The following is a 25944-nucleotide window of genomic DNA, read 5'->3' on the forward strand; positions in this document are numbered from 1 at the left end:
TGAATTTGACCAGAAACCCGAACCTTATGCTGCAATGCATTGTGCTGCAATGACACCAAATCACTTAGGCTGTGTCTAGACTGGCAAGTTTTCCAGAAAATCATCTGCTTTTCCGGAAAAACTTGCCAGCTGTCTACACTGGGCGCTTGAATTTCCGGAAAAGCACTGACGATCTCATGTAAGATTGTCAGTGCTTTTCCGGAAATACTATGCTGCTCCTGTTCGGGCAAAAGTCTTTTTCCGAAAGACTTTTGCGCAAAAGGGCCAGTGTAGACAGCACAGTACTGTTTTCCGCAAAAAAGCCCCAATCACGAAAATGGCTATTGGGGCTTTCTTGCGGAAAACCGCGTCGAGATTGGCCACGGACGCTTTTCCACAAAAAGTGCTTTTGCGGAAAAGCATCCTGCCAATCTAGACGCGCTTTTCCAAAAATGCTTTTAACGGAAAACTTTTCCGTTAAAAGCATTTTCGGAAAATCATGCCAGTGTAGACGTAGCCTTACTGCTGGCTTGGCATGGAAAGGTATCCTACCATAGAGGGTTAAAGAATTCTTCTATGAGAGCTTAATGGAGATGTGAAGGGAGGATTCCTACTCCATTGCCAGTCACTTAATAAGATGTTCCTGGGACCCCCTCTTGTGTAGGCACAGTGGCTGCCACAAATCACATCCAATTGCTTTTATCCATTTTTAGCAAGATTAAAAAATGTGAACTCACCAGAAGTGCTCTCCCTGGGATCAGGAAACTATAAAAAGTTCTTGGCTCTCAGTGACATTGGTTTCCCTACTTACCTGCTAACCATTCTCCTAATCTTCCTCATCTACACTGTCCTCCATGCTGCTACCAGAGGCTGCCTGAGGACTGTCTTGGGAGGAATCCATGGACTGGCTAGGGAAACTGGCTGGGTACCCCCCCCCCCCCATGTAACTGCTCATAGAAGCGGCATCTTTGAGGCAATACTCCTGACCATCTATTTACCTCCTTTGTATTTTGGACTTCCTCAGCTCCATTATTTTCCTTTGGCACTGCTGCATGTCCCTCATGTATCCTTTCTCCTCCATGCCCTTTGCAATCTTGGCATAGATATCAGTGTTTCATTTTCCGGTTTGTAGTTCTGCGAGAACAGATTCCTCTCCCCGTACCGCAGTGAGGCCCAGGATATCCTGTATGCTCCATGCTGGTATTTGTCTGTGACCCTGGAAACTCATGGAACTTGGGGTCAGGCATACTGCTCAAGTGTGCTGCCTGCTCTGTCGTCTGCTTGACACAATGGCCACATAGGAAATGAAATTCATTTTGTATGAGACCAGTTAGGATACACACAGGAAGAGTGAAAAGCTTAAGAATGAAAAGTTTACAAGAAAAGGGAAAGGGACAGAAAAGGAAAAGGAAAAGGTAACTCCCCTTCCCCAAAAATCACATACATCCCCAACTATCTTTTACTTGAACAACCTTAGGTTTCAGAATGTGGAAATCACAGAATTGTTGCACCTAACATACAGGGAGTGCATCTGTTGTGCTAAGAGATACCATTTGTATATAGTTACTTTTCAGATTAAAACACATTTTATAGTGATGTAGAGAAGTGCAAAGTTGTAAAGAGATCATAAGAAGCCAAAGACATTGCATCCAGTGCACAGAATGTCAAAAGAGTTGTGCTGATCATCCATTGGGAGTTATGTACCCAATGGCTTCCACATCACCACAAACTACAATAGCAGTCCTTGACATTGATTACAATTATCTGATAGTGCCTTCATTAATTGTCACCATCTGAGACTTCACAAAAAAGAATGCATATTCTCTATACAGAGCTAGTTGAAAAGTGGGGTTTTTTGTATGACAATAATAATCATTTGGAATATAAGGGATAGAAATTGTCCCACTGTTAAGCTGTCAGTCAAAAACCTTATTATACATGGATAGAACATCACATCCATATATAACTGCCTCTCCTGTCAGTCAGAAGTGTTGTTCTATACAGATCTAACATCAATTTGATTTTTAAATTGGCAGAGGCTATAAAACATTGTTCTGATGTGATGTCAATGTGATCTAAGTTACTGTTAGTGTCAGAATACTACAGAACATCATTCTCCACCCCCAAACAGTCAAATGCAAAGATTTCCTTCCTTAACTAGCTGAAGGTAAAGATCATGCCACATTGGTTCTACAATACTGAAGTCATGATAATTTGGGTATTTTTAATATACTAATTCACCCAATGGGTAACTTCATTATGAATTCATAAGCAGCTAGGAACAATATTTATTCTCATTTATCCATCATAAACCTTGATTTAAAATGAAATTAGTCCCTTTATCTTTATTGTGATTAACACTGGTTTATGATAAAGAAGTTTATTAGCACTATTTTCCTATACAAGAATATTTTCCAATGGCATTAGCTGCAGAGTGGGAAAAATAATCCATACACTGGAGTACAAAGTTGCACTCAACTTCTACATCTGCAAAAATTGAACAAAAAAGAGAGAAAGGAGCAAGACTAGTGCCAAATGATGTTTTTCCCTCTTCACCACACAGTTTTTCATATTAAGGATTTTCTGATTACTACATCAGAGGGCACATCTACATAGTAGGGCAAAATCCGAAACAAGCTACACAACTTCAGCTACGTCAATTGCGTAGTTGGAATAGCTTAACCATCTTTTGGCACTGTCTACACAGAGGTAGAGCATTCTTCCTCCAACTTCCCTTACTCCGTGTAAAATGAGGGTTACAGGAGACGGAGTAAGAAGTCCTCCAGCTCACCATTATTTCAACATTATGACAAAATATCTGCTTATAGTATAGACATGGAGTATGTTATTTCAGAATAACTTGTTATTCCAAAATAACACTGCTGTGTAGACATACTCATAGAGAACTATCAAAATTAATTATTTTCTAGTCCAGTCAACTAATATATTACTTTGAATTTTGTTTCATTCTTGAGAAGTCAAGAAATAAAGTAAGGGAATCATAGGGTATTACAAAAAATGCTAGTTTAAAATCCTGAGCATACTACATGTATTTCTCTATCAATTTTGTTTTCAAAAAATAAAAAAATTATAAAGAAAACCATTACTACAAGCTGCATTATGACCCTACATATACTTCTGCACATGGATAACAATGTTTAAGGGCCTGATTCTGCAACCTTTCTTCATGCACAGCACTACTAAACTAAGAGTTTCAAAATTAGATTATTAATCAGAGACATGGGGAGCCACAATGTCTGGGTTTTACTCCCTGCTCTACCAATTTCCCTTAGGTTATGCCTTCTCTGATTCAGTCCAACCTTCTGTAGAATGGACCTACTATCCCCCACAAAACCTTTTTAAGCCAGCTTCCCATGAACACCAGCTCCCATGTGCTTATCCCCCACACCGAGCTGCTACCTCTGCAGAAGGCAGCACTGTGGGGGGGATGGGAAAAGGGGCAAGGCAAATGTCTCCACTGGAGCTAGCATGTGCAGGGAGACATTTTATAAGCTGGCTTTCCAGTAGGGATGTCAGCATACAGTCTTATAATTAGCTAATAGCCTAGGTTTATCGGTTAATCCAAATGACTACACACACTCCCCTCCCCTTGCTGCTTCTGTATCAGAAGCAGCGGGAGTGGGGAGGAGCCAGTGCCCAGGAAGAGCTGGCTTTTATGCCGGCTCCCCACAAGCACCAAATCCCACAGAGCTGCCTGCCCCCCTCATCTGCCACGCTGCTGCTGAAGGAGGAAGGTGGGAGCTGGTAAACGCGAAGATGGCTTTCAGACAGGGTGGGGGAAGCAGGTGGGAGCTGGTACTCGGTGGGTGCAGTTTTTAAATCAGATCCCCTTGTGGACAAACTCCCACCTGCCATCCCGTGGCACTGCCTCTGATGCAGAGGCAGCATCGCGAGGCAGCAGGGGACTCCCCAAGAGTGGGCCCAGGAGCACTCTGTCTGCCAGTCTTGCCCCTGGAACTATCAAATAATCACTAAGATTTGATGTAGTTACATGATTTAATACAACGATATCTAACAGCCCTACTCTCTGTATATACTGGCTCCTGCCTGTCCCCTATGCACTGCTGCCTCTGATACAGAGACAGCAGCAGCAGGGAGCACTTGGTTCAGTGGGAGCAGGTACACATGGGGAGCACCACACTACCCTCTGGTGGGCAGAAGGCAGAAATACAGCAGCTTTTTCTGTAGAAAAAAAAATAAAAATGTGTGCAGCTCATTAACTATGCGTATGTGCAGTGGTGCAGAATTCCCTCAGGAATAAACATAGCACATTTTATACAAGGAATTTTACAGAGAGGAACTCAGGGATAGGATGGTATTTATCAGGGATGGTTTGTACCAGGTCAGATCATGTTTTTTACTGTCCCTGGTAAAACTAGTTTGTCCCAGCTTAAGACATTTTCTATTTAAAAAATGTTGTCATTGATGCATTATATTATAACCACCTTACCTTTAGTTTTAGTCATATATTTAAATTATAATTATATAAATAATTATATAAAGCATTAATTTACAAGTAAAACTGCAGAGACTGTAATACTAATATATGTAATTATAATGCCGACTGTCAGAATGACTGTATGCATTTACACTTGGTATCTCTCAATGAAGTTATACATCAGAAGTCATTTCAGTTTTCAATATTATATAAATAAGTCAAAATATTTGATTATATAAAAACAAAATAATCCAAAATGTACACTTCAAGCATTAAGCAATGTGAAGCATGCAGAATTGCAGATATAAATCCTTGTCCACTTCTGCAACATTGTATAGCAGAAGACCAACTGTAATGTAATGGATAATTCAAACCTATTCCTCAGATCTGGGTGGATGAATCCAAAGTTTGAAAAGATTAGTTCTATACTTGTGGAACGGGCTGAACACTTGCTCAAGTCAGATGGAATATCAGCATTCTGCAAATGTTTCCACCATGTTAAAGGGGAAACTTTTTCCTTGATAGTACATGAAAATGATTTTGAATGCAGCAATTCCTCTAACTTTAAATCAAACTAAATATTAGAGAATGTCAGGATTTTGCTCTGCAGCCACTGTCTTGCAATTTGTTTTTGTTCAGATGACATTTCTTTCCTGTGTACTTTGGATGAAAGAGAATGGCCAATATCTGTACAAGAATAATTTCCTCATAAAATCTATTGTGTACTTTTCCTTTGTGTGGTACAAGATCTTCATTTATCAGCAGATCCATTCTACAACAATTGTTAATGTGTTCCTTTGACATGCATGAGCTTTCATAGAAACTGATTTCAATTGTCTGATCAAGTTATTTGCTTCTTGGTAGATTCCCTGATTACTAGTAGGGCCTACCAAATTCACAGCTGTGAAAAATGCATCACAGAGAGTAAAATCTGGTCTTTTGTGTACTTTTACCATATACTACACAGATTTTATTGAGGAGACTGGTGTTTCTCAAACTGGGGTTCCCGACTCAAAAAGGTGCTTTGAAGGGGTTACAAGATTATTGTAGAGGAGGGCTGTGGTATTGTCACTCTTACTTCTGCACTGCCTTCAAAACTGGATAGACAGGGTGTGTCTAGACTACATGGGTTTTTTTTTTTTTAATGGCCTTTTTTCGAAAAAACTTCCCCTGCATCGAGACTGCAGCCATGTTCTTTCAAAAGTAAATCGAAAGAATGTGGCAGTTTTTTTGATCGCGGTAAACCTCATTTTACAAGGAATAACTCCTTTTTTCGAAAGTACTCTTTCGAAAACAGGCACTATTGAATGCAAACTGTGCTTTTTCGAAAGAGAGCGTCTAGACTCTCTTTCAAAAAAGCAGCTCGCTTTTTCAAAAATATCTGCTTGTAGCCTAGATGGTCTCTTTCGAAAAAGGCTTTTTTGAAAGATTCTTTCAAAATAGCCTCTTTCAGAAGAGGCTTGTAGTCTAGACGTAGTCACAGAGAGCAGCAGCTCCTCACCAGGGCTGTGTCTAGACTGGCAAGTTTTTCCGCAAAATCAGCTGTTTTTGCGGAAAAACTTGCCAGTTCTCTACACTGGCCCCTTGATTTCCGCAAGAACACTGACTTCCTACTGTAAGAAATCAGTGCTTCTTGCGGAAATACTATGCTACTCCCATTCGGGCAAAAGCCCTCTTGCGCAAATCATTTGTGCAAGAGGGCCAATGTAGACAGCACAGTACTGTTTTGCACAAAAAAAACCCGATGGCTAAAATGGCGATCGGGGCTTTTTTGCGCAAAAGCCCGTCTAGATTGGCACGGACGCTTTTCCACAAAAAGTGCTTTTGCGGAAAAGCATCCATGCCAATCTAGACGCTCTTTTCTGCAAATGCTTTTAACGGAAAACTTTTCCGTTAAAAGCATTTACGGAAAATCATGAGAGTCTAGACGTAGCCCAGGTGCTTAGCTCAGCTCTGAAGGCAGCACCTTACCAACAAGAAGCACAGAAATAAGAGTGGCAATACTATACCAAGCTATCCTTATTTCTGTGCTGCTAGTGGTGGCAAGACTGCCTGCAGAGATGGGCTCCCAGCCAGCAGCCATCCTCTCCAGATGCTCAGCTTTAAAAAAAATGCTTCCTCTGGCAGCAGCACAGATGGACGAGTGGTAATACTGCAACCTCCCTACAATAATCTGATGATCACCCCCAGCATCTTTTTGGATCAAGATCTCTATAGTTACAATGCCATGAAATTTCAAATTTAAATATCTGAAACAATGAAATTTATTATTTTTTAAATCCTACGACCCTGAAGTTGATTAAAATGCTCAGTGAATTTTCAAGGCCCTAATTATTAATTACCATCTTCAAGTTTTGCCTCCTGGTTAGTGAGAATCCTGAGATAAGGAAGCTAATTTTTAAACATATGTTTCCAAGAATGTTATTTGACTATTCCATTGTGTATCAGCAGGCATTTGGGGTTTTACAGAACTTGGCATTCTTTTAACCAGACTTCAGGCTGATGACAATTACAAAAATGCTTTTGTAAATCTACATGTTTCATCCAAGCACTTGAGGTAAGATCTTGTCCAAGTAGATTTAGCCAATGTGATGCAAATTCATACATAACCAAAGTGTCGTCATCTTGTTCCAAATTACTTCTCATATTTTACATCTTTTTCTCATTGTCTATTAAGTGGCCCTTTACACAGTGGTACAGTTCAGTTGCTAATGCCGTGGCTTCTCTTGCCAGCATAACAGAGAATTTTTCAGTTTTCTTATTATTTCCAGTATCAACCACCAATACAGAAGCCACAGAACACTTATCCCTGAGTTAGTGTGCACATTACTCCCGCCATCTTGTATTAATGTAATTGTAACTGCCATGTAATTTGTTGTGTGCTTCCATCTTTAAGCCATCAGTAACCGCATTAACAGTTCATTTACTGCCTTCTTTTGATTAGGAACTTTGTAGCTTAGCTTTAGACAACTGATCAGTGCTTGAAAAAGTAGATGCTTCATAACAGAAGAGAGAATATTGCACCCATAAAAATTGGCAATTTTAAAACTACTCCTTGTTTCAGTTCTGGAGTTGTTTTTGCTACAAAGCCATTTGTGGTTGAAAAAATGTGATACTTCCTCATTCTTGACTTTGGCTGAGCTATATATGTCATCCTTTTAATGCAGCTGGCAGTGGCAATGCAGTTTTATCATTACCTTCATCCTTGGAGTCTAGTTCTAATACTCACATATGTTTAGCCAAAGTCAGTGGTTCTGGAATTTCTTTGCTCTTTTCACTGAATTTTGTGAAATGTCCCTTCATACAGTCAGCCTTTCTATTTCTGCAAGACTGCCTGCCATCTTCATAACAGTGATTAAAATAATCATGAATTGGGTCATCTCAGCTCTAGCTGAACTATTTTGTCTCAAATCACTGTACTTCCTGAAATCAGTTGCAGCAGTTGCACTGCAGCCTGCCAAAGAGAGAGACAGAGTAATGAACTGGACAGTTAGTTTAGCAGTTTATCTCCAAGGGTATGTCTACACTTACCCTCTAGTTCGGACTAGGGAGGCAAATGAAGCATACCGAAGTTGCTAATGAAGAACAGGATTTAAATATCCCACGTTTGATTAGCATATTCGCGTCCAGTCGCCATTTTAAAATGCCAGTCGCCCGAATTAACTTGCTGCGTGTAGACGCGGTAGTCCGATCCAAAACCCTTCCCTCAAATTAACTGTTACTCCTCCTGCAATGAGGAGTAACAATTAATTCAAGGGAAGGGTTTTGGATCGGACTACTGCGTCTACACATGGCAAGTTAAATTGGGTGACCAGCAATTTAAAATGGTGACCGGCCACGAATATGCTAATCAAACATGGGATATTTAAATCCCGTGCTTCATTAGCAACTTCGGTATGCTTCATTTGCCTCCCTAGTCCGAACTACGGGGCAAGTGTAGACATAGCCCAAGAGAAAATGAAACTTCTCAGTCTGGAAAAGAGAATTCCCTGATCCAGAAGTTTCAGGTTCTAGTTGAGATGGTCAAAGCAAGAACATACAGTTTTGTTTTTGTTTTATTTCCTTTAATTAAAATTACTGCAAAACTATTATCAAACTGCTAAATATTTATCAGTGATTTTCATTAGTGTATTTCAATTAAAAGCTTTCCAACTTTCCCAGTTTAAACCAGCATCATGTCCTAAACTGACAACCTGAATAAATTTATATAAGCAATTGAAGGAGGCTTCCTAGAGATTTGACAGATTATAAACTGATGTCACTGCTGTTACAGTCTCAATGGAAATTTAGTTTAATTAACGAAGAATTAGAACAACACAAAGGTAAAATAAAAAAAGATAATTCAAAGATGCTATGGAGCCTTCACTTGGCCAACATAGTTTATTCAAAATACAAAGGCTAAAACCAAGACAGGAAGAAAATTTAAAATGTGGGGAACATAACTTAATCCTGAGTTTCTTCTCCTCTAGAATTTAAATTTTAAGAATCTGATTTCTTCCAAATATATTTATGGGAAGAAGGTTGCATTTGAGTTTGTTTCCAAACTGGTGGAAATCAGTGTATGTAAAGCCATTTGGTAAAATTTTCAAAATGTACCTAAGAGACTAAGGAGCCTAGGGCACACTTGAAGTCAATGGAATGAAGGTTCCTGGTTATCTAAATCATTTTTAAAAATGGTCTGTAGCTTTCTCACTATTTAAAAACATGCTCTTAAATAGCAAGCATGTGATAAGATTTTATAATGAGATAACTAAGTGGAGCCAGGGCACTTGCAGTATTTACCAGAAATGGCTAGACAAGGTCAGCACTATACTCCCCGTCTAGAGTTGTCTTTGCCTAGTTTACTTCCCATTAAAACTAGAGTGCCTTGTCTCTGGTCTGTTTCTACAGTGTGTCAATTATCCATAGTAAAACACACACTTCTTTTTTGGTCAGTGAAGAAAAGCTTTTAGGCTAAGTCACTTAGAAGCTTTTGAAAATATTACCCAAAACGTTATTCAGAATGTTGTCAATTTTTAGAAGATCTAAACATACCTCCAGATAACTCAGAATCAGTCAATTGTGTTTAGTACTTTTGATTGGTTTGGTTTAGTCTGATCACAATATTATGTTATGCTAATCAATGAAAAAGCAAATGAATTGTTAAAAACATAATGGTCAGATACAAATGTCATAGAGGAAAGAATAACTGCAGAGACTCAGCTGTTACAATGCTGTGATATATTCACAAAACTGCAAGCTTTTCATTTTGTACATTAAAAGGAATTTTAAAAGTGAGCATGTTTACAAATAAATTGCAATGTCTGTCTTGCTTCACTATATCTTCATGGTTTTGATGAAGAGTTATTACTGGGTTTTTTTCCAAAATCATAACAATCCCATCATCTTGAAAGAAAGTAATGAAGCAAAGCTGACAGAGTTCAAGTTCTACTTTAATTAATTCAATTATTCTATTTTTATCCCAATCTAAGGCATGTGCCTCAAAATTGCATAGCTAGTAATTATTACAAAGATTTAAAGTTTCAGAAACCTTTTGTTTTCAAAAATCCTACTGAGAATCTGAATATGATATTTTATCCACACATTGAATCTCACCTGTCATTTAAAACAGCAGCTTGAGGCAGTAAAGAAAAAGCAAGCTAAAACTATGACTCATAAAAATGCTGTACATTTAGATTGTGCTTTATATTGTGGCATGGCACTGAGAGTAGGGAGTCAGGGAAAGCCCAGCTGCAGCAAATGAGGAGAGCCCAGCTGGAGGCAATAAGAACAGCTCCTAGAAGGAGGAGAGGAAGATCTACCTGCCTGCTGCTCTGGAGGGAGAGCAGTGGAGACCTGACTGCCAGGGAAGCAAGTGGCTCCCTGGAAAAGGGCAGGGCTGGGGAGGCTATGGCAGGCTGAACCCAGGCTACTTGGCCCTCGGCCCACCGCTGCAAGGAGGTAATCACAAAGGGCTGGGGCTAGCATGGAGGCAGCCCTAGAAGGCTGGGCTGCAAAAGACACAGGCATGGCTAGCATGGAGGCAGCTGTGGCAGAAAGGGGGAGCTTGAGCCAGGGAAGCCCCAGGCCGAAAGACCAGGAGGCAGTGGTGCAGGATGCAACCGGCAGGCAGAGGTGTGCCTGTGGCCAGGAAGGAGGGGCCTGGAGATACTGTGGTCTGCCTGGAGAGGCTATGAAGGGACTGGCAGTGGGTCACTGAAGCTGTGATGGTGTGGAGGAAACTGGATGTTCCTGGGGCAGAAGAATGGGGGTCCTGAGGAGTAGAGAGGACCCTGGACTAAACAACAGCAATGTGACTCTCCCCTTCCCTCCCCCCCCCTCCCTCCCCCCTGCCAGAAGAAGGTGTGGACTAAGAATGGAGTGGTCACTGCCGGAGGGCAGTGCCCTGAAGACCAACACCACACCCAAAGGGGGCATGTTGGTGGTGGAACAGCCAGCTACTTCCCCCAAAAGCCACACTGAGGGAAGAAGCTGTGAGGAAAAAGTGAACTTGCTACAATGTGTTCAAAACATTATGCAGCTATAATTTATCATAATACTGCTATGAGGAAAGTAGGTATTTTACACATGCAGAAACAGAGAAAGATGGCTAAGATCTTGTCTGAGGCCATGTTTCCAGTCTGTGGCAGAGCTGGGATTAGAGTTCCAGACCTCTTGACATACCACTCTGGACTAATGCCTCCAGACCACACTGTTGTGGTTTAGAGGGGGAGGTGAAGGTTGTTTTTATTTTTCACGAAGTACAGGTTGAATGTTACTGGATCAGAGATTCATGGACTGGCAACATCGGTGGTCCAGCATAATTTTAGCGGGCTGTCCACTTGTTATGAGTGTAGCCAAGTTTCTTGTGTCCCCATAAAGTATGTTTACAGCCATGGCTCCATGTTCTGGACTATTATTTAGCTCTATTTTATCCCTAAATGTCTTCTAAGAGCCCAGTAAGCAGTGGAAGTGTTGGTAATGCTGCTAGACAATATTGAACTCCTGTGGTGCAGCAAATGCTGTGGCTCAGTACCAATCAGGTCCTGAGGGTGCTGGAATAAAGAGGCTCATCCTGCACATGTTTTGTCACGTGTCACACACAAGCTTCAAATGTCCTATCGAGAGAGCCAAACAAGCTTACTACCAGTATTCAGTTTCTATTCTATAGACAAGGTTTGGGGAACCCCTGGCCCAGGGGCCAGAGGCTCAGTAGTGGGGAGCATGTGCTGGCACTCTGGTATTCCTACCAGCCACCTGCAGGGTTGGAGCACACAATCTACTGGGCATCCCTAGGCTCTGGTGTGCAAGAGGAATGTGGGGAGTGTCTTTCTCTTCATCAGCCAGGAGCTTTTCATTTTGCTTCTCACCCCCAACTGATTTTTTTTCTGTGGGTCACTGGCCCCAGCCCAAAAAAGGTTCCCCACCCCTGCTACAGACACTCATTAAGAAGATTAATGAGATTCTTCTCTAAAGTTTTATATACATGTACAAACAATAGCAAACACGCTTCCTTGGTATTCAAATCCTTTAGATTTTGTGTAAACTAAAACTGGTTTATTTTACATCTCCTGCTCCTTTCAATGTATATACCTTATATTTTAAAAGAACTCTAACTCCTTGACTAAAGGCAATTGATAAGTTTTAATTTTTTCAGTGTTAACACAACTTTAAAGTTGTAAAACACACAAGTAAGAAAATTCAGAATTAGGGCTCAAACTCCACCTTTTAATTTGGCCCACTGCATCTACAGAAATCAAGGAAAAGTACACATTATATATTCCAGGTAGATTGTTATCCCAAAATACAAAAGGATGATTTAATTAGTTTGCTTCCATGTGAAGAAGCAGCCCCTCAGCAATTATGAGATCCTTAGTACAACAGAACCTAACAGCACCTCTGAAAGTTTCATTTAACCTCTAGGCATACAAATTACTGCAACTAGTTTTTAAAGAAGTTACATGTGCACTGAGAGGAGACTGGCTCCACTAAAATGAACATAATGTATATCTATTAATCTTCAGGTCATCCTTAAAGTTAAATATTCTAAAAATGTTTATAAAAATACCTATTAGGGAAGTGCAGAGGCTACTTCAGCAGTGGGACAGATCTACTGGCTGTTAAATCTATAGAAAAACTTGCTTCTTAAACCAACACCAAGTGCCCAACGTAGTAGAAAAATTGTAGGGTGTATTTATCTTTTAATTTTTCTATTGTGCCCAAGAGTTAGGGGCTGAGAAGGGGAAATATGACAAGGAATGCTAGGCATGAATGAATAGCATACATCTTATTTTAATTTTTCCCTACATCCCTTACTCCCTCCTCATATTTCAATTCCTTAGTTGTGCTGCTTTTTTGTGTGTAGACTTTTTACAGCAAAGTGACTGAACTCCTGATCTCTGAAATATCCTCTTTGAACATCTCATAGATCAGTTTATTTTCTGTAAGAATACTGAAGATTACCACAGTTCAAGAACCATGGTTGGAAAAAGACATTGAGTGGAAAGTTTGAAAAACTAAAACCAAAAAATCTCACTGTATTATCCATCCACTTCTTGACCAGAATAATGTTGTAACTTAAACAATCCTCTACTTTTCAATTTCTAGGATGCAATTTTACTGTATGCAACACTGTGCCTTAAATTTTGTATAATTGTACAAGTAAATTCCAGCCACTTAATCTGGAAAACTGGTCTGATCAGGAATGGAGTTTTAGGTGCACACCTTCATACATGCTGTGTCCTGAAGTGGAGTTATATTCCTAGACAGTGGATCTACATTTTCTCATGCTACATAGTTGATTTACATACTAACATCAAGAAGGATAGCAGGAGCAATTCAGTATGTCAGGAGAAAATAGAAGTGCGACTGCATATCTAGCTGTCGAACAGCTGGGGTTTTTTTACCCAAAGACTCTGAGGCCATCAGGTTTCTGCTACTCCAGTCAGCGAGGCTCCGCTGCATCAGGTTGTTTGGGCTCAGCTTAGCTGCTCTGGGGCAGCTGGAGCTCCATGGCCAGCCATGAGCCACTGGGGCTTTTCTTCCCTGGGCCCAACATGGCCAGCACTCTGCAGCCCAGAGGCACCAGAGCAACAGGACTGCTGCTCTGAGCCAGGGCTCTCTGCTCCAGCACTGTCCATTGCCAGAACCAGAAAGTCCCACCGAGAGGTTCAAGCTGTAGCAGTTAGGTCAAGCATAATCCTCAGTCTTGGATGGAATGGACCAAAGTTTGAAAAGATTAATTCTGTGCTTGTTGGACTCTGATGCACTTACTTTCCTCAGTTTAAAGTAGGCAGGAGCTACCCGTGCTGTCTCCCAACCTCGTCCTCCCTCTGGAAATTGCCAGCCCTGGCAGCTTAATTCTGGACCCCAAAAAGACTTGATTGTACATCTGATACACTTCCCCTGTGGGATACGCTGTAACTGAGACACAGAACAAGCCCTTGGGTCGGACGAGGCTTCACTGATACGTTTCTGCAACCAGTCGCACGGCGTCGCTTGGCCGGCCAGCCACAGGCTGTGCGCGCCGGGCGGCGGGGAAGGGCCCATGTGGGCGTGCGGCGGTTGGGGTGCGAGGGGCTGCGGCCAGAATGTGACTTTGCCGAGGGCGGGGGTTGGGAGGTGCGGGAGGGACGAGTGTGTGGGGGAGGCGGGGGACCGACATACGGAACCCCGCCAGCGCTTTCAGTGCCCCCGGCCCGAGTTCACCGCGCTCTGCCCCTTACACAGCGCCGCCCCGCCTTTCGACTCGGGCATTGGCCAATCGCCGCCTTTCTCTCCTTCCTCTCATTGGGTGGAGTGACCTGTCGGTCAAATCGTCCCCACAGTCAACCCTGGGACAGCTAATCTGGCTCTCATCCCGGGAGCGTCTGGAGAGACGCCTTGCTAGCACAGTGGCTCTAGCTCGATGGTATTTCCTGTTTCGTTGGTAGCACTCTAGGCAACGGACGCCACATCGTTATACTGTACGGCCGTTCTAGGCAGTGGGCGGGGCTCTATGGTCCCGGGTGGTGAAGCGCGCCTGGTAGCGAGGCGGGCCCGCGTGCCCCACCCTCGGCACGAGCCGGCGGGGTGAGTGGGAGCCGGGTGCGCTGCCCACGGTAGCAGGCGGCCCGAGGGGAGGCCAGGTTCTCCTCTCCCCAGCGCCTGTGCAGGGGGGCGCGCGGGCCGAGGCCGCTAGGCAGCAGCCGGGACGGCAGCCGAGGTCAGTGTGGGGCCAAGGGGGGCAGGCGCTGGAGGAGCCCGGGGGCGAAGTAGGGCGGGGCGGGGCAGCGAGGTGCGGGCGGACGGGCCTCGTTCTGGTCAATGTTGGGTCCTACGTTCTCAGACCCCCCCCCCCCCCAAGGAAAGCCCCTGCCCCGCCATTCATGGCCCCGGAGCTGGCCCTGCCCGTGGGCTAGAGGCGCCCGGGCCCTGCCCCTGGCGTATGCCCAGGCGTGGCCGCATCTGCTTTCATAGGTGCCGCCTACGCCCAGAAAAGCGGAGGCGAGCAAGGAGCCAGGTGACGGGCTGGCAGCGCCTTCGGGGCAGGGGTCCCAACGTAGCGGTGACAGGAAAGCGTTCTCAGGCTCGCCCGGGCGGCCTTCGGGCTCCTGCCCGCTTCTCTTTGATGGAGGCCTAGGGAGAGAGTGCGGGGCCCAGCCTGGAATGTGCCTTGCAGCTATAGGAACCCGCAAGCCAGGTCCTGTCGTCTTTGACCACTAGACCTTTCGAGTGGCGATGGGATGTGACATGCTGGGGTTGTGGTCTTTGCTAAACTCATTACACGGTGCGGGCTTCTCTGCCGAAGATGTCTGCCCTCTGGTTTCACTTATTGTTAGAACAACATTTGACCTTCTGATGGCCAGTTGAGCGAGGTATGAGTGTTGCACAGTAAATACAGTTTTATGTCTTAACCCACCATTGTAACTTACTTTTGGCGATGGCTGAACTCTATTTTTAATTTCTAGGGTTAAAACATTTAGGACTATACATTCCCTTCAATCCATAGCAATTGCGGTGTCATTTCACTTTTGTCTCAAGTATCAATGGTTGAGGTGTGCACTGTTTGTGCAGGAAAAATGGCCTGGATGCAGTAACAATAACTAAAAATTTAAACTTGCAGGCTAACTTTTTACACTAGGTAAATGTTCACCTTTAGGACCAACATTATTTCTACCCTTTATAGAGTACATTTCCACACTTTTCTTCTTTTGAGACATCGTATAGTCTCTGTTTATAACCCTCTTCCCATCTTCCATTTTCCTTCCTATGAAACAGCTCTCAATTTTCATATGTTCATGAACTACATCACCACTGGCTCATCTAATTAAGTGACCACCAGTAAAATAATTAATGTTTATTTTTGTGTCAGCATTTCTCCCTGTAATTCATATTCCAGTTAGATTAATTGCGGAGGGGCAATTTGTACTGAATGTCCACAGATTTGCGGAATTATCACTTTGTAGTTAGGTTAACTTTATAACCATGATGTCTAGAATGTCTTTTTTTTTAATGTTCCAATAGATTCTGAATACAGGCAACCCCTGCACTTACAACCTAATTGGTTCCTGGAGAACCGTCGTAAGTCGAACCCTTATTTCCCATTGGTGCAATGTTATAAATGATGGTTCCGTTCCTGGAAACCTATTTCATACCCTAAAAATACCAAAATTGTCTATGGAAATGAAGGAAAACTAAACTAAATAGTTCAAATAATGCACAAAAATAACTAAAAAATGAAGTCCGATGTGGTGGAGACATGCACAGTTCAAGCATCAGCTGCAGACTGGTGGGTCTGATTGACTTTGTGCATTTCCTGTTTTGGGCTGATGCGTGGAGTCTGCATCATACGCCATTGTAAATGAGAGCTGCGGACATAAATTGGGAGGTTTTAGGAACTATTTCGCATGGGAAAAAATGGTTGTAAATGCAGGGGGGTTGTAAGTTGGGTGATCATGAGTCCGGGGTCGCCTGTACACATGCAGGTCATCTAAACACTTGAGGATCATTAGATCCAACATTGAGGCTGGGTGTTTGACATCTCTGACTTAACTGCAGTGCCCTTAGGCAGTGGGGAAGTCACTCCATTTCCATAATCCAGCAGTGACAGGTGATGGGAAGGCCACTCCAGCCCAGATAGACTGAAGCAGGCCCACTAGTCCCTGTTTGTTTAAACAAGATTTTACATATTTAGCTTCTCCACAATAGTTTTGTCTTCAGATCACTTAAATGTAGTGACATTTCCTTTTGTGTATGTCAGTTTGAACCAAACTATTTGAAACATATTGTCCAGTGCACAATGTTCCATCTTAGCCCTAACTCATTTTCTTATAAAAAATTTCCTTTGGATTAAGTGTACAGGCATGTTCTTCCTCTTTGAATCTAAGTCCGAGGCACCTCCCTTAAAATATTTTCTTAGCTATATGAAAAATTGTATGGATTTCACAAACATCTTTTTTTCTCCGGTGTGCTTACCAGTTTAGGCTGTATTCTTCTGAAGTGAAGTTTCTGCCATTCTATGGTCTCCACAAAAGAAACAGTAAAACCTATTTTGTCTGCAAGAGTGGGTTGTGTCCACACAAGCTCATGTTACCATCTACGTTTTTTGGTTAGTTTCTGAGGTGCTGCAGAACTATTGTGTTTGGTTGTTGTGTTTTGTTTTGTTTTTTTTAACTAGCAGTTGATTAGTACTAAAATGAAACTAAGTTGGAACTAAGCATTAGTATGATGTAGTGGCAGATGCATAACTTGGTAAGGTACTTGGAAGGAAGGCCATGCAATTAAGATGGAAATTTGAGAGGCCACTAGAATAGTTTCTGGTCCTGCACAGACCTCTGAGACTCCTTTACCACACAATCCTGTTCCCTCAAGCTAGTGTAGAAAATGGTAACACAAAAAAGCACTGTCTAGAAACCATTCTGCTTATGTCCTTCAGTGCACAAGTGTAACTACATTTATGTGTACTGAGGGCTGTGCCCCCTCTCGCTACTCTTACTAACTCCTAAGCTCTGGGAAGGGGGGAGACTGTTCAGCTGAGGGCAGAGGGGGTGGTGGGATGCAGAGGGACGTGATGACACAGGAAAATGTTTATTTTTATATATATATATTTATATATATATATAGACAGAGAGAGAGAGAGAGATCTGCTGAAGAAGTCGTCATATTGTTTATTTAGCTTATGATTCCAATAGATAAATTATTTTGTGTGACTATTAAACAATTATAAGCTAAGTGGAACAAATATTAACAGAGAACTATTTGATTAATCAAAGAAGAAAGATGCATCTTTTTCATGGAGTTCATGGATTTCCCTTTCATATGGCTAAATTTAGTGACTTGCACAGTGACAAGTATAAGATGCATAGCCATGGTATATTTAGACAGAATTTTACATCCCTTATCAGGAGAGTAACAAACTTGGGTACTACTTGGTTCATCAAGAGAAAGTTGCCCCAGGATATTGATGTTCTCCTTCCATTCTTTAAAAGGTGACATAGGATTTTTAATTTCCATTAGATGTTAACTGAGAAGACTGATGAATTGTTTGCAATAGAGCAGCACATCCAACTGCCCTTCATTACTGTAATACCAATCATGGCTACTATACATCTTTTCTGATTGTGGAACTTAAAATGCTGAAGTTCTGATTCTGATGAGTAGAGTTATTTTATGGAATATAAATATAGTCAGCTGTCTCTAAATTTCTCTGTGGTCCCTAATTTATTGTGTGCTGTTTTACTATAACTTGGCTTAATGAATTAAATTTGGGAATGGTACTTTGGATTTCATTTGTCTTGAGTTTGTTGATCTAGCACTAAATAGGACTGATAAATAGGAAATAGTAAGGTCAAATCTGAATCATTTGATCAGTTTTCCGTTCATTCTGGAGAAGAAATAACAGAAAAAACAATTTGGCTATAAGCAAAGATGGGAATGAGCAGATGTCTGAGAATCCTGTGATCTCAAATTTTAAACTTAGTTCTAGCAGTGACTCTCTGTGTAATAAGTTACTTAGCACCTCTAAACTAGTTTCTCCATTTGTAAAATGCAAGTAATACTACTCTGAATCACAGGATGTTTAGGAGAAATAATGAGATATTTTCAGTGATTCCATATGCCTTATGTAAGGGTGAAGTATTATGGTTAGAGAAGGTAAGTATGTATTTTTTGAATGATAGCAAGTAATTCATTGAAGTGTAAAACATTTAGAAGGTCGTGGAAAATTAATTTTAAGGTTATATGAGCTAATGACATAAATTTTACAGTGGCTAAGAGATAATGCAATCATGTTCCGAGTGTTGCTTTGAACTGGGTACATTTCTGTCCTCACTTGATGGGATTGTAGAGAACAAAAACAAATGTTAAGGTATAAGATTTATTTTCATTATTCTTTCAGGGATTGTGTTTCTAAGGCTTTATGCAGAGGAAGCCTTGGTGGCTAAGGCCAGATCTACTCTAGGAAGTTTTGTCAGCATAACTATATCAGTCACACGTGAAAAAAACACACCCTCTAGCCAACTTAGCTGTGCCCATATAACTGCCACTGTAGATGCAGTTATGTCAGCAGAAGATTGCTTCTGTCAGAATAGTTAATGTTGTTTGATGAGGTGGTATTAATATGTCAAAAGCAACTCCTGTCAGCATACTGAGTGTATGCTAAGGGCTTGCAAACCATCATAGTCTTGCATCACCTGTCCTACAACTGAGGCCCCTCCCACACTACGAACAGCTTCCCCTCTTTCCCCCCCAGCCCTTCCATAACATGAATTTTGTTTGATGTGCCAATATCACCTCCATAGTGGTGCATTAGAGGGAACAACACTGCTGGGCCTCCCATGGTGCCATTTCCCTCACAGAATGGCTCCATTGAATCTCATTAATGAGGCACTTCCCTGTGTCCTCTGCAGAAAAAACAAGTTGGAGTTGCTGATTATCTAGTCCAGGTGAGTCCTAAAGGACTGGAGAGAAGATGATGTGACTCTTCCTCACCATATCCAGTTCCTACCTCATTCCTGTGTATGATGCCCAGTCTCATCTATAGGCCTGTGTAGCAGCCAGGAGGGTGGACAGTGTTGAAGAGAAGTCTGTCCCCTTTCCATGCAAGAGGGGGTAAGTCTCTTCTGATTTTATTGGGTACTATGTGGGGCTGATAGTTCTAGCTGATTGCCCATTTTATGAACTGCATTCCTTTGTGATTTAATCATTAAGATATTAAAATGTAAATGTTTGGACACTTGGCATTGTTTTTATATTTTGCTATCTTGGACTCCTGTATATCAATGCATACTAATTAAGTCTTAATGGGTATAGAATAGTGAAAGTTTTATGAACTTTTCTAGTGACGCAATTTGCAATTTTTTTTTTGTACAGGTGCCCTCCCAAATTCCATCAGGATGCTATTGTTTTATTCCCTATATGTTTTTATGATATGAAGACTATAACTCTGTTGTAGAAGAGGGATTATTTCAAAGGGCTCAATCCATTTATGTCAACAGGAGTGATCCTACTAATTTAAAGCAGGCACATTCCAAATGCAGATTTTAATTACTGCAGTTATAAACAGAACATATTTCAGAATAATATGTTTTCCATTAGAATGTATTTTAAAACTGCTCAGTATTTTAAAATCTTGAAGTTTGTGCATAGAAATAATATTAAAATGCAATATTACTGTAGATTGTGCTAGAAAAGTGCAAGTAAGATGACAGTGCTATCGGAACAGTGGAAATTAGTTTATTACAATGAAATTGCTGGTGGAGGGAGAGGAAATGACACCCTAGAGATTACTTGGATTTGTGCATTTCTGCTGACAAAGTTTATAGGCCTGTAAATTTAAACGTAGAATTTTTGTAGGCAGAATGCATTGACAAATATGCCTAATGGTAATACATCTAGTACTGAGTGTCTCAGAACAGGTCAATAATAATGCTTATATTGATAGCAGCAGTGTAGGAGATGTTACTTGGTATTATAGCTAAAATCCATGTTATCCCCTTAATCATAATTACATTAATATTGACAGGCCCTTGACAATACTCGCATTACTATTGATAGATTTCTGTCAATAATATGTTTCTAAATAAAATATATTCATTCATAATTTGTACAATGCTCAATAACAGCACTAAAATCTACCTGGAGAAATTCCTATTTTCTTTGTGATATATAATAATTTGTTTTGGAATGCACTGTACAAAAGTGATTCTCATTTTTTTAACTAAAAAAAGGCAAAAGCATTGGTTCATTTAAGGAAAGCAATTATTGCAAAACTGATTATTTTCAGACTTTTTTCTGTGAAACAAAAGCAGTTGGATGTGTGGGGATAAAATGTCAGCAGAAGATCTTAAATAAGTTTTGCCTTACATAAATATGTTTAACAACATAATCATACTGATTTTAGTAGAATATATTATACTGTTTATCTATTCTTGATTTTTGACTTACCATTCCCTTCACATATCCCTAGCCTGACATACTTAAACGAAACACTGATGTTTGTGTGTGTTTGTTATTGTGTATATAATTCTGGTCCCTTTACTAGTTTAAAATGATCTAAAGCAAGGTTATGAATAGAAAATAACAAGCACCGGGGACAAGGGGAAATGGAAGCTAATTAGATGGTGTGGAGAAAAATAAGATTCTTGGTGAGATCTGTGTAAAACAGAAGAATACGAAATGAAGAACTGCAGTGAAAAAATATAAGCTGAAAGATGCTTGTAGGCTGTGCATTTATTTATTTATTTATTGGGATAGACAACAGGATGCATACTTTTTTCCAATGGTAGAGCCAGTATCTGTGAAAACAATACAAAGTGCAAGCATAACAAAGCATTGAAATAACTGTTGTTGGGGAAGTAATCAAAGGAGACCCTTTTTTGTTTGTTTTTGTTTTTTGTGTTTTTGTTAGCACTGTGTACAAATAAAAGTAGATAAAAACAGAATAAAATAAGAAACCACCATTGCAACAAAATAGGAAGTCAGTGAAGTGGAGGCTTGTTATTTTAATAAAAGTTAGCCACTAAACCATTGTGATTGTCATGCATATTTATCATTCACATGTGAATAGGAATTTCAAATTCTAGACTTTAATGTTCACACATTGGTAACATTGAAATCAATGTGATCAACTTCAGAATCTTGTCTTTTTATATACATTCTGAATGTCCAAACAACATGTGCAGGCTTCTTCAACAGGCTTCTTCAACACCACAGTGGGCAAAAGGCATCTAGCAGTACAGATCCAGCCAGTCAAGCTTCTAGATCTGGCCCACAGCCACCTCAACGGCACCCTTGCTACAGAGTAGTTCATGCTGTTTTAAACCGTTGTTTGCTATTTGCTCTGCAGGATGAGGAAGGACAGAAGAATTCACATTCTGTCCCCGTCCCCAGCAAAATCCTTCAGCTACCATTGGCCAGTTTCTGGCCAGTAGGAGCTGAGAGATTTTGCTGGAGGCAGGGACATAGTGAAGCCTCCTTCCTCCTCTCCATTACTGGAGCAGAGCCACATGGAGCAGACAGGCATGGACCCTGTGTCAGGTTTCTACTGGGCTGCTGGCTGGGAGCCACTTAGGTAAGTGTCTCCTAGCCAGAGCTAGCCTTTGGCATACCATTTACATTTCCCCCTCCCTCAACATCCTGCTTCAAACCTTTTCTATCCCCTATGACTATGCAGCACTTTAGTTTCAGCAAGACCAGACTAACATGGCTCTATCTCTATTACTATTCTATTTTTAGTGTGCTAGTTTGATCAGCGCTAATACAGGAATGTCTCCTTTTGAGGATTAGCAATATTTGTAGGCACCAAGAAAAGCTTTGCATACCAACATCTTGATTTTTTTTTTATGGTCTCCTTTAATATTGTTTATCTCAAGCACACATGGAAAAACTAACTGCATCTACTGCAAGACTTCTCTGCAGCGTGTTCCTTGCAATAGGACCAATACTAAGTCTACACTGCCACTTTACCGTGCTGCAACTTTCTGGCTCAGGCCTGTGAAAAACACACCTCCTCCCCAAGCACAGCAAGTTAGAACTTTGTCTCATAGAGGTGGTTTACCTAAAGTTCTGGGAAAGCTCTTTGCCAATGCTGTAGCTGTGACTACACTGCTACTTTGAAGTATAGACAAAGCATCTGTGCTTCCGGGAAGATTGATGCTCTGGAGGGAAGATTGATGCCTTCCGATTTAGCAGGTCTAGTAAGGACCCACTAGATCGAATGCTGAGGGCACTCCCATAGACCACAGAACTCCTTGCAGTTTCAAGAGTAAGGAAGGTTGACAGGTGAGTTTCTCACATCAACCTCCCTCTGTGGGGCCACCCCAGAAAATCGATTGAATGATACATCAAAGCCAGTTATGCAATTCATGTAGCTGGAGTTGCGTATCTTGCATCAGTTTTCTCTGCCAGTGTAGACCTGGCCTTATTCTCCTAGTCAGTACAGGAAAGAATACTGCTCTACACTTTTATAATTTGGACATTAAATTGCAAATGTAGTTCACTTTTAAAGATTTTGAAACTTCTATTTTTGCTAATATTTCTCCCACCACCACCAGTGCCAGCAACTCCTTTCCCCCTTCCTCCACCTCCTCTTTCCCCTCCCTCCGCCCACATACACCTGGGCTATGTGGTTATTTGAGCCCAAGGAGAATTCATTCACCTCTTTACATTCTCTGTTATGGTAACTTTCTCTCTTAACAAATAAGGACTGGAAACAGCTTCCTCTTGAATTGGTAAATTCCATTTCAGGCTCTGGAGAGACTCACTCTATTACTATCCCACTTTTCTAAATCAGTTCAACATGCTACCTCCACAGTGCGATTAAATTCTAATGGTGTGTTTTGTGAGCAATCCAGCTTAAAATGCCAGATCTGTGGCAGCAACCTGTACGCTTACTAGATCACTACTCCTCCTAGCAGTTCATTTTTATTTGTTGTAGTGATTCTCTTAACTAAGAGACATCAGGTACCCAACAATGAAATCCTGCATTACTAAGACCATGTTATACCATGACTTTTATTCACGATTCCTTTGATGCCCTTGCATTGTATACTACTGTATTCCCCCTCCACAGAATTGTTAATATCACATATGCACCAATTATTTTAAAGATAACTTTATTTTTCATTCTAGTACTCAGGCAGGAAGAGAGTACACATTAGTTGATGTTACCAGCATACATTAATCATCTTGCCAGAAAAATTGCTATACAGCTGGTAGCAAAACCCTGCACCTGTCAAAAGAGATTAGAAAATACATGCAGGCATCACTGATGTATTGTAAGATAATTTATGTGGGAGTGCTGAATATTTATTTGATCTTTTTAGCATTTTAAAACATATCTCTGTCTTTGTTTTAAATGCTTTATCATCCAACTTGTTTATATTCCATATTTCTTTTGTGCATAATTCTGAGCTCTGCTAATATCTTCTATGTTACATGGTTTATCTGCAATTTATGATGATTTGATATGGCAAGGTTTATCTTTACTCTTTTCTCCCAAGATTTTAATTACTATACATACTTGTCACATTAAGTTCCATAAACCAGCATACTCTTTTACAATTACTGTGTTGCTAATCTTCCTCTTCTTTTTAGTATTTGACCACTCTTCCAGCATCAGGCAATGCATTAAATCTTAGAGTGAAGCTCTTAATGTGTGATTAGTAACACACAACTCAAGAAAGATACAGCTGTATTAATGTGAAGGGAAAATAGTGAAGTTTAAGTATATAATAGTGAAGAGGAAAGTTGTTAATATACTTCCCAGGTGCTGCTGATTGCAGTGTGTAATATTGTGTTACTATTGCCTAAAGAGATGTGTTTGTTGCTTAATCAGTTTTAGTATTCACAACTTTATATAAGATGTATTGAAAGACATACAAACAATGCAGAATGTTAAATTATACTATAAGCTTATCTGTATTTATTCCTAGAAAGTTGTAATGAAGACATGGCTTCCAATGGCAGTAATGCAGAGAGAGTGAACCCTGTGCTCAGAATAAGTCAGCTGGATGCTCTTGAACTAAACAAAGCCTTGGAGCAGCTAGTTTGGTCCCAGTTTTCCAGCTGTTTTCATGGATTTAAACCAGGACTATTGGCTCACATTGAGCCAGAAGTAAAGGCATTTTTATGGATTTTCTTGTGGAGATTCACCATCTATTCTAAGAATGCAACGGTGGGGCAGACTATTCTGAATATTCAGTACAAGAATGACTTATCTCACACACAGAAATATCAGCCATTGAGCAAACACCAGAAGTTATGGTATCTTATCTGCACTGTTGGAGGAAGGTGGTTGGAAGAAAGATGCTATGATTTATTCAGCAGTTTTCAACTAGAGTCATTCTACAGAACCAAGCATTTCATTAATTTTGTAGCTGGACTCTTAAAACTTTGTGGACTACTGAACTTTCTTATCTTCCTTCAAAAGGGAAAATTTGCAACACTAACAGAACGTATTTTAGGAATTAGATCTGTCTTTTGTAGGCCTCAAAATCTTCGTCAAATAGGATTTGAATACATTAACAGGGAACTCTTATGGCATGGCTTTGCTGAATTTCTAATCTATCTTCTACCACTTATTAACATGCAAAAGCTCAAACTTAAAATTTCCTCTTGGTCTCTACCTATTGCTGTTTTTTCCAAAAGTGAAAACTGTTTAGCAGTGCATTGCAAAGAATGTTCTGTATGTGGGGAGTGGCCAACTATGCCTCATACCATAGGCTGCTCACATGTTTTCTGCTATTATTGTATTAAAAGCAACTGCTTATTTGACATGTATTTTACCTGTCCTAAGTGTGGTACAGAGGTACACAATCTTCAGCCACTGAAATACAAGATTGAAATGACAGAAGTTCACACCCTCTAAAACTTGCAGAGCACTTGAAGCACATACTTTAGATCCATGTGTGGCTAGTTCTCTATAGCAGTAGTTGCTATAGTGTTTCAGAACTTGTGAACACCACGGCTTTAGAGCAAACTGTATAATACTCAAACCACTATTAAATTCTTTGTTTATAGCAGTTTGATCTTTCCCTGTCTTATGTCTGATACAATAAATCTGTATTAATATTAGTTTCCGTATACTAACACAAAATTATAACCAAGGATTCGTGGGACTATACTGTTGGTAGTTATTCACATATTTCTGCCTTTTATAAACACCACAGGAGACATACCCTGTAAACTACTTTTGAGATAAGTGCTTCATTAGCATCTATAATCAAGTGGTGAAACCACCTAAAGAAAATTCAGTGCTGCATGGTAGACTATATCAGCAAAAACAAATTCACTTTCGCTACTGGGAATAGGCTTTAAAGTACCATGTTACCATTTGTAGCTGTTTTTGCAACATCACACCATTAATCCAGCATTAAGTTGCTTTACATGCATTGCAGTGAATCTGTTACCTGATGACTGTCCAAAACAAATGTATCTACCATTTTAGGGTACTAAAGTGGATATCATCCTAATCTAAGTCATAAGATACTTTGCATTTATATACCACAGGCATGAGCGTGGGTCTCTTTGTTTAGTTAATTCCATCA

At 40.7% G+C, this 25944-nt stretch overlaps 1 protein-coding gene across 6 annotated transcripts; it reads left to right on the plus strand.

Moving 5' to 3' along the window:
* The first annotated feature begins 10263 nt into the window (after nucleotides 1-10263).
* Nucleotides 10264-25419, plus strand: PEX2 (peroxisomal biogenesis factor 2). Of its 6 annotated transcripts, none has more exons than XM_075920491.2 (3): nucleotides 10264-10378; nucleotides 19306-19507; nucleotides 24331-25419. In XM_075920491.2, the coding sequence occupies exon 3, from the start codon at nucleotides 24348-24350 to the stop codon at nucleotides 25263-25265; it is 918 nt and encodes a 305-aa protein (XP_075776606.1). In that variant the 5' UTR covers nucleotides 10264-10378; nucleotides 19306-19507; nucleotides 24331-24347; the 3' UTR covers nucleotides 25266-25419. The 6 variants fall into 6 exon arrangements, with proteins under 6 accessions (XP_075776606.1, XP_075776605.1, XP_075776604.1 ...); XM_075920490.2 differs by lacking the exon at nucleotides 10264-10378 and adding an exon at nucleotides 14179-14327; XM_075920489.2 differs by lacking the exon at nucleotides 10264-10378 and adding an exon at nucleotides 14336-14488.
* Nucleotides 25420-25944: the final 525 nt, after the last annotated feature.

Source organism: Pelodiscus sinensis, chromosome 2 (assembly GCF_052426305.1).
Source record: "Pelodiscus sinensis isolate ZL-2025 chromosome 2, ASM5242630v1, whole genome shotgun sequence".
In the NCBI taxonomy this organism is placed as follows: domain Eukaryota; kingdom Metazoa; phylum Chordata; order Testudines; family Trionychidae; genus Pelodiscus; species Pelodiscus sinensis.